We start from the raw sequence: 14646 nt of genomic DNA, 5'->3' as shown, positions 1-14646 counted from the left end.
GGAACTATGTTAAAAAGTAAATTGGTTTCTAAGATGGTTATAGAAATTTAAAATGTTAGTAGTTATTTCCAAATATAGTTTCATAGCTAATACTTATTTTTAAGTTTCTACTTTCATATAAAAGTAGCATTTAGCACTTCAGTGTTCTAGTTAAGAGTTCTTTTACTACTGCAGAGGATAACATTTTCTCCTGTTCATTTACTACATGCATTTTCATTCATATCTTTCTGTTCCTGATTTGTCTAGCCTTGGTTTAGTCTGCCTTGTATGTTTTACCATACAACTAAACACTTTCCCTCTTTCTCTTCTGTTACACTTACAATTAATTGCTTACCATCTGTCTTCCTCAATAAAGTAAGTTCCACAAAGGCAGAAAACATTACTCTCTACTACATTCCAGTCCCTACCCATGGTCTGGAAGAAAAAAATGAAATGTTCCATTTATATCTTTAACAAAATCCATTAGTATTTTATAGTTTAATTTCATAGTAATTCAGTAATGGAGTTTTTCTGCTTATTCAAATTAGAGATGTTTTCCCACATGTGATGATATTTCAAGCAAAGTAATAATTCTCAATGTTTATCACTGTAAGAGCAAATCCTTGATATCTATTACTACATAAATAAAGTTTAAAACTGATTGCACCTCAATAATGGTTTTCTGAATAGCTGTGGTGCAGCATGGGGCAGTGAATACAGTTTGGGTTATTCCAGATTGCTGAATAAGATCACTAAAGAAATAACATAAATAAAAGGATAAGATGGTTAGATTAATCGATTCAAAAGCTAAACATATCTTTCTGGTAACCCTTAAAAAGCCAAGTTAAAACCATTTTAAACTTTCAACTAAAAATACTGGATATTTTCTAAGAACAAAATTTTCCTTAGGTAGATTATAGTTATCCTTTATAAAAATGACTGGAGAAAACTTTCTGCAAAGCAAAAGAGTAGTGTGAGGAACCCATCTTTACTCCTCTTGACTAAGAAAGAGAGCAAATAATATGCACCTTGCTTCCCAGGTACAAAGTTTAGATTACTGCTGATCACTCTAAGGCTAATAATTTGAGAGTTATCTAGACCAGTGCTTCTCCAATTACCTGTGGTGAAGGGAACAGTTTTAGGCGTGTCTATCTAAAAGTTTCCATTCCATTGTTGACTGATATTTTTTAAAAATACAATAAAAATAGAAGTTACTAGAAAAATGATGTGCATAGATGTGTCAACGTTAAATTGTCAATAAAATTTCTAAACGCTTACTCTCAATTTTTGTACTTACCTTGAACAGTCTACAGATCATTCTTTCAGGAACACTGGTTTAGATTATTCTTTTTACTCTATGATAATCATTGCTCTTCTCTACAAACATTGGGTTAACACAAGTGAACAGAGAAATTATTCCAATTACTACTTTTAATAGCTCCAACTAAATATAATCATAGAACCCTGGGATTAAATGTCGCTTTAGAGGTTTATTTAGTTCAATCTTCTAATAAGTCACATGTAAGAATATTATATAAAATAGAATGAACAACAAAATGTATTAGTACACCATCAGGAACCACAGTCTCCATACTAACAAATCTGTTTAGCATTCTTTGTGTGCCACCCTTTCTTATAAATTCTCATAACTACTATCCCTAAGGTAATGTCACCAACTTACATAAGGATGCCAATATATGTCAAATGACCTGCAGAAATCAGGATAATTATGTCTTCAAGATTCATTTAACTATATTAATAATTGATTATATTTTAGCCAGAAATATAGAGATATATTTTAGCCAGAAAACTTATTAATTTCCAGTGTTGGTATTTCATTATATTACAATGATTGTTGAAAATAGTCTATTATTTAGAATTACTTGACTACTTATTTTTAATTTTTTACATATTTTATTTAAAGTTTTTATCCAGTATCTAATTCTATCACCTAAAATTCTATTCTGAATATTTATCACTTGTTTTGTTTCCTTTTTTCTTTTTTTTTTGTGGCAGATACATGTTTTAATTCACATTATCATATAAAATAAAGTCATCATATTATGAATCCTTGGCTATATGAAACTTTTAGTATTTTATTCATTTTCATAGTTTTACAGTATTAGTAAAAATAATGGCCATTATAAATAAGTATAAAATGGAAGTGATGAAAAAATAACCCCAAGTCTTCCTTGACTCCCACCCTCCCACCAAAAAACTAGCTAGTATATGGCAAATATCCTTTACACACATTATCTTTAGGCATATATTCACTCTGTAGTGGTGGGTGGTTTAGTCGCTAAATTGTGTATGACTCTTATGATCCCATGGCCTATAGCCTGCCAGGCTCCTCTGTCCATGGGGTTTTCCAAGCAAGATTACTGGAGTGGGTTGCCATTTCCTTCTCCATCCTTTTTTCTTAAAATTTTTTTATTTATTTATTTTTGGCTGCATCAGGTCTTAGTTGGGTCAGGCGATCTTTTTCTGAGACGTGTGGGCTTCTCTCTAGTTGTGGTGTGCAGGCTCAGTAGTGGTTTGTGGGCTTTGTTGCCCTGTGGCATGTGGGATCTTAGTTCTCCAACCAGGGATCGAAACTGTGTCCCCTGCACTGGAAGGTAGAGTCTTAACCACTGGACCACCAGGAAGTCCCCAGTTGCTTTTCTCTAATCTCTTTTAGGATAAAAGAAAAGAGTTGATGGCTAAGAAACTCTGGTCATCATTTTTATAAAGAAGATGTTTTCATAAAAAATCCTCAAAAGTGTTCTTAAAAGAACTACATGTCAAGTAAGACAGTACAAAGTGGTCAGGTCAATAGCTTTAATTATAGCAACATACTAAGTGAAAAAAACCAAAAGACAGATAAAATATAAACACTTTTTTTATAGTGATGATTCAAAAAATGGAAGAAAGGAACAGCAGAATCACCTACAAAAGCTTTTCCCAAACAATTGTACTACTACCATGTGCTGGTTCCTATATGTCCTCCCTGAGCACAGCTGCACGGCCTAATGATGATTAAAATCAAGAAATAACCCATTCCTACAGAGAGATATACAGGCCTTATGATCACTGTTAATGGGTTAAAAAAATCATAGTAAAATGCATCTCTAGATGGAAACAATTTAACAAATATTGAGTATTTATGGTATGTTTAGTTTCTACTGAACAGCTCAGTTTTTGCATGTATAAGATACCTAGAGAGAAAAATCTTTTAATATTTTAAACTCAGATGGCACTTCAGAAAGACTTACCAGCTTAAGCCAGAGACTAAGAAATCGAGGATCATTATAATATCGTTTTTCTCCTTGTAGCGCTTCTACAGCTCTTTCTAATAACGTTGACATATTGCTTTCCTTCCCACCCTGAGGATAGTTTTGCTCTGTCCAGTTAATATATCTGAATGGGAAGAGAGGAAAGGAATTATTTTTCAAGTTTAACATGTCTTGTTCCAAGACCCATTCTGGACTTTTCAAAGCAGAAATATCTAATATGTTGACAATGTTTATTTAGAGGTTTTCAGTGACATGTCCTAAACCTGTTATCTCTCAAACTTTTCTAAATATTGCTAATATGTACCTGTGGGAAATAATGAGGATGGTGGCAGATGGGTGTAGTTCACAGTCATACCTCAGGAAGATACACTATAATTATTCTGCTTCTTTGTGTTTCAAAAACACTACTCTCTACTCTAACACACTGCTTCACATAACCCAGTTTGAGAAGTGTAGCTGTAAGAACTCCATCTATTAAGTTTCTGTTGCCCTGTTAAATAAAAAAGACTCACCTATTCCAAACATCCAGAGGGTCATTTCCAGTATAAAACCGAATTTCAGATTCAAATGCCCTGAAATTTAAACAGAAAATGTTAGCATAAGCAATAGTGATAAGAGCCAAATGAACAAGTGTCACCTTCATTTTTATTCATTATTAAGTATTTAATATCAATCTAGATAACTGCACTGGAGTTTGAGGGCTTGTTAAACAGAAAGAAAAAGAATAGAAATAATCAGGATTCTGTTTGATAACATAACTAGAGAGATAAAATATGAAGAAATTAGAGGAATTTCAAGACAATTTATAGAAAAGCAGTATTACACAGCATTTAAAGCTCTGGAACAAGACTCCCTAGGTTCCAGGACAGCTCCACTAATCACCAGCTGAGTGACATTAGAAAAGCTATTTAAACTCTGCTTTCAGTTACCTCATCTGTAAAATGGGGATAATAATATGATCTATCTTATTAGGTTGATTAGTCTTAAGTGTAAAGTGTTTAGACAAAGTAAGTAGTTAAGTACTCAATAAATGACACCCATTACCTTTATATGCATATGATAGTACTGAAGAAGCTAAATACACACACACATAAATATATATACAGAAATAAGACTCTTAAAAGAAAAATTCCATGGATAACATTAGTCAAAGAAGAATTAGACCATATAAAAATTGGAGGAATGTTTCAGAGAAAGTGTGAAATATGACTTTACAAAGTGCTTACAAAGGCAGAAGGCTAAGATGAAGTTAAAGATTGACCAGTCAGAATAGAGGGGAAGTATTACATAATAAACCACAATTTAAACAAACAACTTATCAGTAATAACTGTATAAGGGATTATGTTTAACATAAAGAATAAGAATAGTCCCTGACACAAGAGACCCTTAAGCTCTAATAAGAAAGATAGTACATAAATGAAAAATTAACTAACAATACAGAGCTGTATATTACAATTGCCAAGAATTGATAGTAAAGGCTTCATGATGTTAAAAGGAGGTGTTACAGAAGCAGTCCTAGAAGGTGGGAGTCTGAAGGAAACATAAGATTTCAAAGAAAAAAAGAGTTTTCCAAGAGAGAGGGAAATCAGTATTGAATAAAGTTGTCAAAGTCGGAGAGCTTATCCAGAGAAAATTAAGCTATAACATAAAGTCAGTATTGGGAATAAATGGGAGATATCTGGAGAGGTAAGAGAACGCTTTAAATGCAAATTTAAAGAGCTTAGATTCTACCTGTTCAAGCCAGTACTGGTTCTTCAATTGGAGAATATCTTGAATATGGTAAGTAAAAAGATTAATCAGGTAACACTGAAAAAGGCTGGGACCTTGGACCCTTGGCTACAGTGCTTGCACCTGGACAAATGTTTTCTGGAGCAACAGAATATAAAGAAACTATAAGAGACTAAAATATAACTGTGTACATGAGCAGTTGGAACAAATTTTGAACAACAAGATACAAAAAGACCAAAAACCCAACTGCTACTTCTAAGGTGTCCAGAGCAAAAGCAGGGTACTGCAGTATGATCCCTGCATACAGCAAAACCAAGGGGGTGGGCAGATCATCCAAGCCACCCCTCCAGCCCAAATCTTGGACCCGCCCCTACCCTCACTCCCTTTAGGGAACCAGTTGGCCCATGTTCAGGGAGCAAGCAAGAGAACCTGTTACCTGTTTTTGCTCCCTGCAGCTCTAGTCCCAGTAAATCCTTGCTTGAATCTCTTGTCTGGCCTCTTATCAATTTCTATTGATTAAAGAATCCAAGAACCCTGTTTGATAACATCAGTATAAGAATAGGAGAAATTAGAAAAAGGGCCACAATTGTGTGACTAAAATGATGATTTAAGTATGAGATAATGAAATAATGAAAAAAAAATTCAAGACACTACCGATAAAAATCAGCAAACCTCCAAATTTATCTATGGGTTCAATGCAATCCAATTCAAATCCTAGCAGTCTCTTTTTTAGAAACTGACACAATGATTTTAAAATTTGGAAATGCAAAGGACCAATAATAGCTGAAACAATTTTGAAAAAGAACAAGTTGGAGAACTTATTCTACCTGATTTCAAGTCTTACTATATAAAGCTAATCAAGACAACATACAACTGATGAAAAGGTAGACAGTTAGATCAATGGAACAGAATAGAGTCCAGAAATGATCCACACATACACAACTAAATGATTTTTGACAAAAGCCCCAAAGCAATTTAATAGGGAAAGACAAAAAACTCTCTTCAGCAAATGAAGGCAGAACAACTAGATAGGCATATGAAGGTAGGGACGGAGGCATAAGACCTTTTATTCTAACCTCATACCATGCACAAGGATAAATTTAAGATGAATCACAGACTTAAATATAAAAGCTAAAACATAGCTATTAGAAAAAAAAAATCACAGGATTTTTTCCTTTTTTTCAAAAAAAGGCATTGCCAACATCCGTTGGATCATCGAAAAAGCAAGAGAGTTCCAGAAAAACATCTATTTCTGCTTTATTGACTATGCCAAAGCCTTTGACTGTGTGGATCACAATACTGTGGAAAATTCTGAAAGAGATGGGAATACCAGACCACCTGACCTGCCTCTTGAGAAATCTGTATGCAGGTCAGGAAGCAACAGTTAGAACTGGACATGGAACAACAGACTGGTTCCAAATAGGAAAAGGAGTACATCAAGGCTGTATATTGTCACCCTGCTTATTTAACTTATATGCAGAGTACATCATGAGAAACGCTGGGCTGGAGGAAGCACCAGCTGGAATCAAGATTGCTGGGAGAAATATCAATAACCTCAAGTATGCAGATGACACCACCCTTATGGCAGAAAGTGAACAGGAACTAAAGAGCCTCTTGATGAAAGTGAAAGAGGAGAGTGAAAAAGTTGGCTTAAAGCTCAACATTCAGAAAACTAAGATCGCGGCATCTGGTCCCATCACTTCATGGCAAATAGATGGGGAAACAGTGGCTGACTTTATTTTTCTGGGCTCCAAAATCACTGCAGATGGTGACTGCAGCAATAAAATTAAAAGACACTTACTCCTTGGAAGGAAAGTTGTGACCAACCTAGACAGCATATTAAAAAGCAGAGACATTACTTTGCCAACAAAGGTCCGTCTAGTCAAAGCTGTGGTTTTTCCAGTAGTCATGTATGGATGTGAGAGCTGGACGGTGAAGAAAACTGAGCGCCAAAGAATTGATGCTTTTGAACTATGGTGTTGGAGCAGACTCTTGAGAGTCCCTTGGACTGCAAGGAGATCCAACCAGTCCATCCTAAAGGAGATCAGTCCTGGGTGTTCATTGGAAGGACCGATGTTGAAGCTGAAACTCCAACACTTGGGCCACCTGATGCAAAGAGCTGACTCATTTGAAAAGACCCTGATGCTGGGAAAGATTGAGGGCAGGAGGAGAAGGGGATGACAGAGGATGAGATGTTTAGAGGGCATCACCAACTCGATGGACATGGGTTTGGGTGGGCTCAGAGAGTTGGTGATGGACAGGGAGGCCTGGTGTGCTGCGGTTCATGGGGTCGCAAAGAATTGGACACAACTGAGCAACTGAACTGAACTTAGGCAGGCAAAGATTTCCTAAAGGAGACACAAAAGGTACTAAAAGAAACATTAATTAACCACACATCAAAATTAAAAGCTTCTGCTTGTCAAAAAATACTACCAAGAAAATAGACAGCCATGAACTGAGAGAAAATATTTTAACACATATATTTGATAAGGGACTTGTATACAGACTACATAAAGAACTCTTCCAATCCAACTATGTGTATGCTTAGATGCTCAGTCATGTCCAACTCTTTGCGACCCCATGGACTGTAGACCACCAGGCTCCTCTGTCCATGGGGATTTTTTAGGCAAAAATACTGGAGTGGGTTGCCATGCCCTCCTCCAGGGGATCTTCCAATTGTAAAATAAGGCAAAATATCTAAACAAAAGTATCACAAAAGAAGATATATAAATGGCCAATAAACAAGTAAATAAGTGCTCACTTCAGTAGTCACCTGGGAGATGGGAAGTAAAAGCGTCATGAGATACTATTACACATCCACCAGAATGGCTAAAATGAAAAAAAAAAACAAACGACCACACTAAATATGGGAATGGATCTGGAGCAAATAGATTCTCATATGTGGCTGGTAGGAGTGTAAAATGTTACAACCTCTTTGGAAAACAAACACTTATTCTGTGACCTAGCAATGCTATTCCAAGAGAAATGAAAATCTATGTCCACAAAAAGTCTTACTCAAGAATGTAAATAGCAGCTTTACCCACAAAGCACATAACTGGAAAGAATCCATTTGTCCATCAATTGCTAAATGGATAAACAAATGGAATACTACTCAGTAAAGAAAAAAAGAACACTCTACTAATACATGCAACATGAAAATGCCTAAAAAACATATTGAAACTACTGTATGATTCCATTTATATAAAATAGTAAAATAAAGAAAACTAACCTATGGTGATAAACATGTGATCACTGGTTTCTTCATGAAGGAAGGGAAGATTGATTGGGAAGGTGCAGGAGAGAACTTTCTGAGGTAAAAATGTGCTGTCTTGAAATGTATATCAAAATCACCTAAGCATACTTAAAAATCTGAGCCTTTCACTGCATGCAAATTATACTTTAAAAAATCAAGGGCTTCCCTGGTAGTCCATTGGTTAAGAATCTGCTTGCCAAAGCAGGGGACACAAGTTTTATCCCTGCTCTGGAAAGATCCCACATGCCTTGGAGCAACTAAGCCCGTGTGTCACAACTACTGAGACTGAGAGTCACAGCTACTGAAGCCCATGTGCCTAGAGCTTGGGCTCATCAAGAAGAAGCCACCTCAATGAGACACCTGCACACTGCAGTGAAAAGTAGTCCCTGCTCACCACAACTAGAGAAAGCCTGCACACAGCAACAAAGACCCAGCACGGTCAAAAGTTTAAAATAATAATAAATAGATCTTTAAAAAAAAAAATCCCCAATCCCTAGCAATTGACTAAATCAATGAGTAGGAGAGAGCAGTGAGGTAAGATCATTCAGATTAATTCATACCATTAATGAAAATGGAGTAGAAAAAGGAAGGTCCTACATGAGAGAAGAGATGCAGTATTTAATACACTAGAGAAATATTTATCTAATCATATGTTACAGGTACATAAAAAGACATTTAGAAGGCAAGTAAGAGATGTAAATAGTAGTTAAATAATGCTGGAAAATTTGAATATGGAATGAGAACAGAGGGCAAAGAACAGAAACTTAGGTAAAATGAAGTAGGAAGCCAACAAGCAAAAAGGAAGAGTAGTTAGTGAAGTGGAAAAACTAGTACAATGTCACAGAATGTCATCAAAAAGATTTAAGAATAGAACACCATCTGTGAAACAAAACCATAAAATTCAGTGCTTTTAAAGATTCAAAGAGATGATCAAGGGTATTCACTACATTAGATCAAAATTATGATAATCTGCTGATAATACAAGAATTTTTTGGTCATGAGACTGTAGGTAGAAACCAATACTTTAGTTTCCCTTTTTGAAAAAAAGTGTATTTATCAAAACATTTGTCAAAGGAGAGCAAGTTTTATTGTTCACTATATTGAACAATATAGTGGTACTTTTCAGCTTTTCATCACCCTGAGTTCCTTAAATTCAGTTTCTCCAAGGCTTACATTTTCTTTGGAGACCACTATTTCTTTTGCACACATTCTCAAAAATACTTTCCTAGAACATTAATAATTGAGTACAGACAAAGGATAAACAGATGCACTCTCCCTCAGTATTCAGAATACAAAGAAGCAATTTCATTAATTGATTAGTCTCAAAGAGTTAATTCTGTTTCAGGATTCAGAATGACATAATTCTTTTGGTAAATACTATAATATGATACTTGCTTTACTCATCAGTTCCCCCTGTATGAGAAATATTTCTATTGATACAGGAGTTTGGCTGCTCCACAGTAAAATGAAATCCTATAGCTCTTGTTCTTAAGTGCACTTGAGGGGATCTTTAGATAGCTGTTGTGTGATGAGAAAGCAGGAGGGGAACAGATTCTCAGACTACCAATTTTTGAAGAGTAGTTTAGTACTCCTTATGCCATCCTGCATGGCTCCACGCCCATATTAACCGCCACAGCTGGGGACGAATGATGACTGGTGGAGCCCCAACCATCCTACACACCATTTTTGTTGCTGAAGAGTAGTGTTACAGGCAGATTCTTGCTGTGCCAGTGCTCCCTGAAGTGTGGACATGATCCGCCCCTGCCTTAAAGGTTGAACATTTTCTTTACTCAGCTCCCATTCATCTCCCTCCAAGGACATGACTTCACTGTGAAGAGAGAAACAAAAGTAAATCTCATACTAACAAATGAATTAACACTGGATTATCGTAAATGTTTTCAGAAAAGTGATAATTCATGATCTTTGGGTTGAATACAGTGGGCTGGTATATTAGTAGTGTTATTAGTATTATACTTCTAACCTTCTGAGTCTATCTGTGACCTGGTTTCCAAGTTCAAGGCTGCAGTATTACCTAATGGAAGAGAGGACATGGCTACAGTATTGTGAGCAATATCCTAAGAAGAAAGTTTATGACAGGAAGAAAGAAGGGAAAAAAATATTATAAATTTGGCAAAGTAGTCAAAAATCATATTGATGCCTATCACTGAATGCATCACCTTGTTTACTTTAAAATTAGCAAAGTGTTTATCAGACTAACCCCATGTTTCAACTGATTACTTAAAACTGAAGTTTATATATATAGGTAGCCCAGAGTAGAAGTAGACAAAAATACAGTTTACTGGTCATAAATGGCTCCTCCAATTACATCAATTCTCTGGGGGGAATCCACAAAAGCTTTTTGGAGGTAATCACCACAAAGGGTATATACTCTGAACTTCAGAGCTCTACAATCCTCAAAGAGAAGTTTACTTCTGGCTGAGAGACACTATTTCTGTGTTTAAAACTGAGACAGACAGGCATTATTCTTCAAAAACAAAGTGAAAGTTTTGTGTGACCTCAGTATAGAGGAGAGCTGAAAACTCCCTTCAGAAAAACAAACTGTAAGTGATTAATAATGTAAGTTGTAACTATTAGTATCTTTTTAACTATTTTGTGTAAATATAAGGGCCATGTCGTTTATTTTTCTATTCTTATGATCTAACACAGGATCTAACAGTAGTAAGCTCTGAATAAATATTTATTGAGGTTTCTAGATTTCTTCTCTTAAAATAGCAATTAAAATATCTGTTAAATGTCCAAAATTGAGCTGGATTGCTTCCTCCCTCCATCCCTCCCTCCCTCCTCCTCCTCTTGCCTCCTCAAAGACCTGCTTCTTTCCTCATCTCAAATAAATGGCAATTTCATTTATCCAGCTCTCAAGTCAAAAATCTTAATGCCAACCTAGACACCCCTCTCACACCCCACAGTCATCCAGCAAGTCCTGTTGGTTCCACCTCCAAAACGTATCCAGAAATGAACCTTCTCAGCATCTCCACTGTTTTCAGCCTGGCTCAAGCCACCATCTTCTCTTGCCTGGACTATTTCAATAACCTCTAAACTGGTCTCTCTGCTTCCATCCTTTTCTACCTTTAGTCTTTTCGATACTGCAGCTAAAGTGATCCTGTTTAAACCCCTGTCAGATCATGTCTTTCTTTTGCTAAAAACCCTCCAATAACTTTGGACTACAGAGTAAAAGCCAAGTCCCTACAATGCCTGCATCTTCACCTTTTTTACTTCATTTCCTTTTATTCTCTGGTTCATTCTGCTCCAATTACTCAGCCAGTGCCCCTGCCTCACGCAACTCTCACCCTCCAGCCTTTGTACTTCCCCCCAGATCAATGCATGACTAACTCTTGAGTTCCCTTCCAGTCTTGACCCAAATGACACCTTTTCAGTGAGGCCCTCTGTTCAAAACTATCAAAAATTACACCAACCCTCCTCCTCCCCAGTTTTGTTTGTTTTGTACCAACCACTATCTACCTTTTAGTTTATTTACCTTGTTTTCCCTACCCTCATCCCACCCAGAACTTAAGCTTCATAAGGATAGGGATTTTTGTGTTTTTGTTACACCTAGCACTTTGTAGGTGGTTAATAAATATATCTCACATGACATCACTACATTTAAAATGGATAACCAACAAGGTCCTATCCTATTGCACAGGGAACTCTGCTCAATGTTAGGTGGCACTCTGGACAGGAGGGGAGTTTAGAGGAGAATGGATACATGTATGGCTGAGTCCTTTTGCTGTCCACCTGAAATTATCACAACAGTGTCAATCGGCTATACTTCAATATAAAATAAAACGTGTATCTATCTTTTGCATGAATTAAAGAGCTCCTGAAATGACATTTATCTAAGTACTGTGTGGTGGTGGTAGTGCTCAGTGATGTCTGATTCTCTGTGACCCTATGGACTGTAGCCTACCAGGCTCCTCTGTCCATGGAATTTTCCAGGCAAGAATACTGGAGCTGCCATTTCCTGCTTCAGAGGATCTTCCCAACCCAGGGATCGAACCCGAGTCTCTCTTGTGTTGGCAGACAGATTCTTTACCACTGCACCACCCGGGAAACCCATAAGTACCGTGTACCCCGTAATGAAAACGCACATAGAATTTCAATCCAGAAGAGCTTATATATGGATAAATAAGGAAGAGCAGCAAGCATGCGGAGAAGGCTTTTTAGATTTCTAACTATGCTACTAACTTAAAGACGCACCTACCATGTGCTAAGCACTTATTTGAAGGCAGTTACTTTACAAATATTCTGAATTCTCCCAGAACTAGGAATGGTAGGCAGTGTTAACAGCAGCATCTTCCATTTAAGGACGTATCCAAAGTCACAGAGTTAGCGAATGGCTGGTCTGAGACACAAACACGGACCACAAATTCCAAGCCCTTTGGAACCCCGGGGTCCCACAGCCTCCTTGGCTTTGTAGCCGGATGCAGCAGGATTCTCACGCGCCCTCAGCCCACTGAGTCCGGTGCTAACCCTGTGCCTTCACTTCCACTCCTCGCGTCCAATTCCAGCAGGGAGGACGATTCGGTCGGGCCTGCTCTTCTCCTGGACTGTTCTGAGAGGAGGCTCTGTCACTGCCAGGCACCCTAGGAGCTAGCAGGCCCAGCTCCCGGCCGCCCTTCTCCGGTACCTACCTCGGAGCACCCCTTTCCTTCTGCATCGCCGCCATCCTGCATTACCGGCTCAGGGCCTAGTCCTCCCGCGGGCCTTTCTTCAGGGCCTCAGACCGCCTGGGCCTTCTTCTGCAACCTGCCCTTCGAGGTACTGAAGCGACCGGAGGGTGCTCCCAGAAAAAGCACGCACCTGATTCCCTCACGAACCAGCCACCTCAAGCTCTCACGCCCAGCCGCCAAGTTTCAAATTTAACGGTCCCGCGCCGACAACGTGCTACGCCCCTCCGCTCCTCCGCGCTCGCGCCCAAGGAATCCTGGGACTTGTAGTTTATCCCGGGTTTAGTCAACGCTGTCGCGGTGCATAGTGGGAGGGGTAGTTTCCGGGGACTGTGGCTGTCCAGGTGCCGCAGGCTTAGCGGGTGTAAATTCAGGAGGTGTAAATTCTCTACAGGTGCTTTCTGCGTCCAGGCTCTAGAGCTAATCTTTGAGCCAAGCGAGGAACATTTTAAGCACCAGAATTCTTTGATATAATGAGCATAGTGAGATATCTCTGAGTGCTTGCTCTTGACCTGATTTCTGGACTGGCTGGCCAGGCTATGACCACCCGCTGCTGTCTGCCCCAAGTGTCACAAGTGTCCAGAGTTCTTAGGCGGCTCTGACCCAGCTGTTTCCTGCCCCGCACGTGAACTGAAGAAAGCTAGAATCTAATTCTGTCGAAATCGTACCAAATGTGCAACCTTAGGCAAGCGACATATTCTCTCTGACCTTCAGTTTTAACTCATCTGTAATGCGGTAATGACACCGCCTTGCTTCTCTGCTGCAGTCCCAGGCAGAAAATACAGCTATGCTATAGCTCCAGAGGTTTTGCCTCTTTTTCCCCTTCAGCAGACCAGCATCTACTGACACTCTTTGGTCCCAGTTTTGATTTCTTGAGGAAGAAACCATGGTAAGCTCAGATGTGGCTGGGGAGCAGGGTTTTTGAATAAGCCTAGCTGCACAGCAGTCCTGAAAGATTCCCTAGAGCCCTTAATAGCTAATGCACACTCATGAATCTCTGAGGGAGGGAGTATATTCTGTCTTCTAATGCTCTCTAACAAACTTCCATAAACTTAGCAGCTTAAAACATCACAAATTTATTACCTTACAATTTGTTAAGTCAGAAATTTGACTCAAGTCTCACACTAAACAAGGTGTTGGCAGGACTGTGTTTCTGGAGGCCCTTCAGGAGAATTTGTTTCCTGTTTTCTAGTTTTTAGAGACATTCGCCAGTATTCCCTAGCTTGTGGCCCCCTTCCTCCACCTTCAAAGCCAGCAGCATCACTCTCCCTGACCCAGTATCTGTCACCACATCTCTTTCTCCGATCACAGTCAGGAAAATCTCTCTGCTTTGAAGGACTCATGTAATTATATCAAACCCATTCATATTATCCAGGATGACCTTTCTGTCTCAAGGTCCTAAACCTTAATCACATCTGCCAAGTTTCTTTTGCCACATAATGCGACATATTCACAGGTTCCATGGATTAGGACATGCTCATCTTTGGGGACCGTTATTCTGCCTACCACAGGGGATACTAAAATATGTTGGCATCTCTAGACTTACTTGGCCATAAAGAAGCCTTTTCACACATCTTTCAGAACAGATTTTGGATCTTTGTATTTTAACAGTAGGTCCCAGGGGAAGAAAATTAATAGCAGAATAAATCTTAATGATGGAATATCAGGTTCAGTGGCAACTGGTAGGAGTTGGGGACTAGCAAGCCTCTCATTTTCACCCATTTATAT

General features: G+C 38.3%; 1 protein-coding gene across 6 annotated transcripts in view; it reads right to left on the bottom strand.

The window, feature by feature from the left end:
• Positions 1–13121, bottom strand: part of BUB1B (BUB1 mitotic checkpoint serine/threonine kinase B) — a 52886-nt gene extending 39765 nt beyond the window's left edge. The window contains exons 1-6 of one of the 6 annotated variants that reach the window (XM_081507171.1): positions 12883–13121; positions 9915–10061; positions 5417–5514; positions 4984–5118; positions 3764–3823; positions 3231–3375 (exon numbers count right to left, since the gene is read on the bottom strand). In XM_081507171.1, the coding sequence (XP_081363297.1) occupies positions 3231–3323 (93 nt within the window). In that variant the 5' untranslated portion in view covers positions 3324–3375; positions 3764–3823; positions 4984–5118; ... (1 more) ...; positions 9915–10061; positions 12883–13121. The remainder of the gene's footprint in view (positions 1–3230; positions 3376–3763; positions 3824–4983; positions 5119–5416; positions 5515–9914; positions 10062–12882) is intronic. The other 5 variants (XM_081507173.1, XM_081507169.1, XM_081507170.1 and 2 more) reach the window with 5 other exon arrangements.
• Between the last annotated feature and the right edge of the window lie 1525 nt (positions 13122–14646).

Source organism: Giraffa tippelskirchi, chromosome 7 (genome assembly GCF_054371585.1).
Source record: "Giraffa tippelskirchi isolate mGirTip1 chromosome 7, T2T-mGirTip1v1.2.pri, whole genome shotgun sequence".
Lineage (NCBI taxonomy): Eukaryota > Metazoa > Chordata > Mammalia > Artiodactyla > Giraffidae > Giraffa > Giraffa tippelskirchi.
The sequence above is the reverse complement of the archived record's forward strand: the minus strand, read 5'-3'. Positions and strand labels throughout refer to the sequence as shown.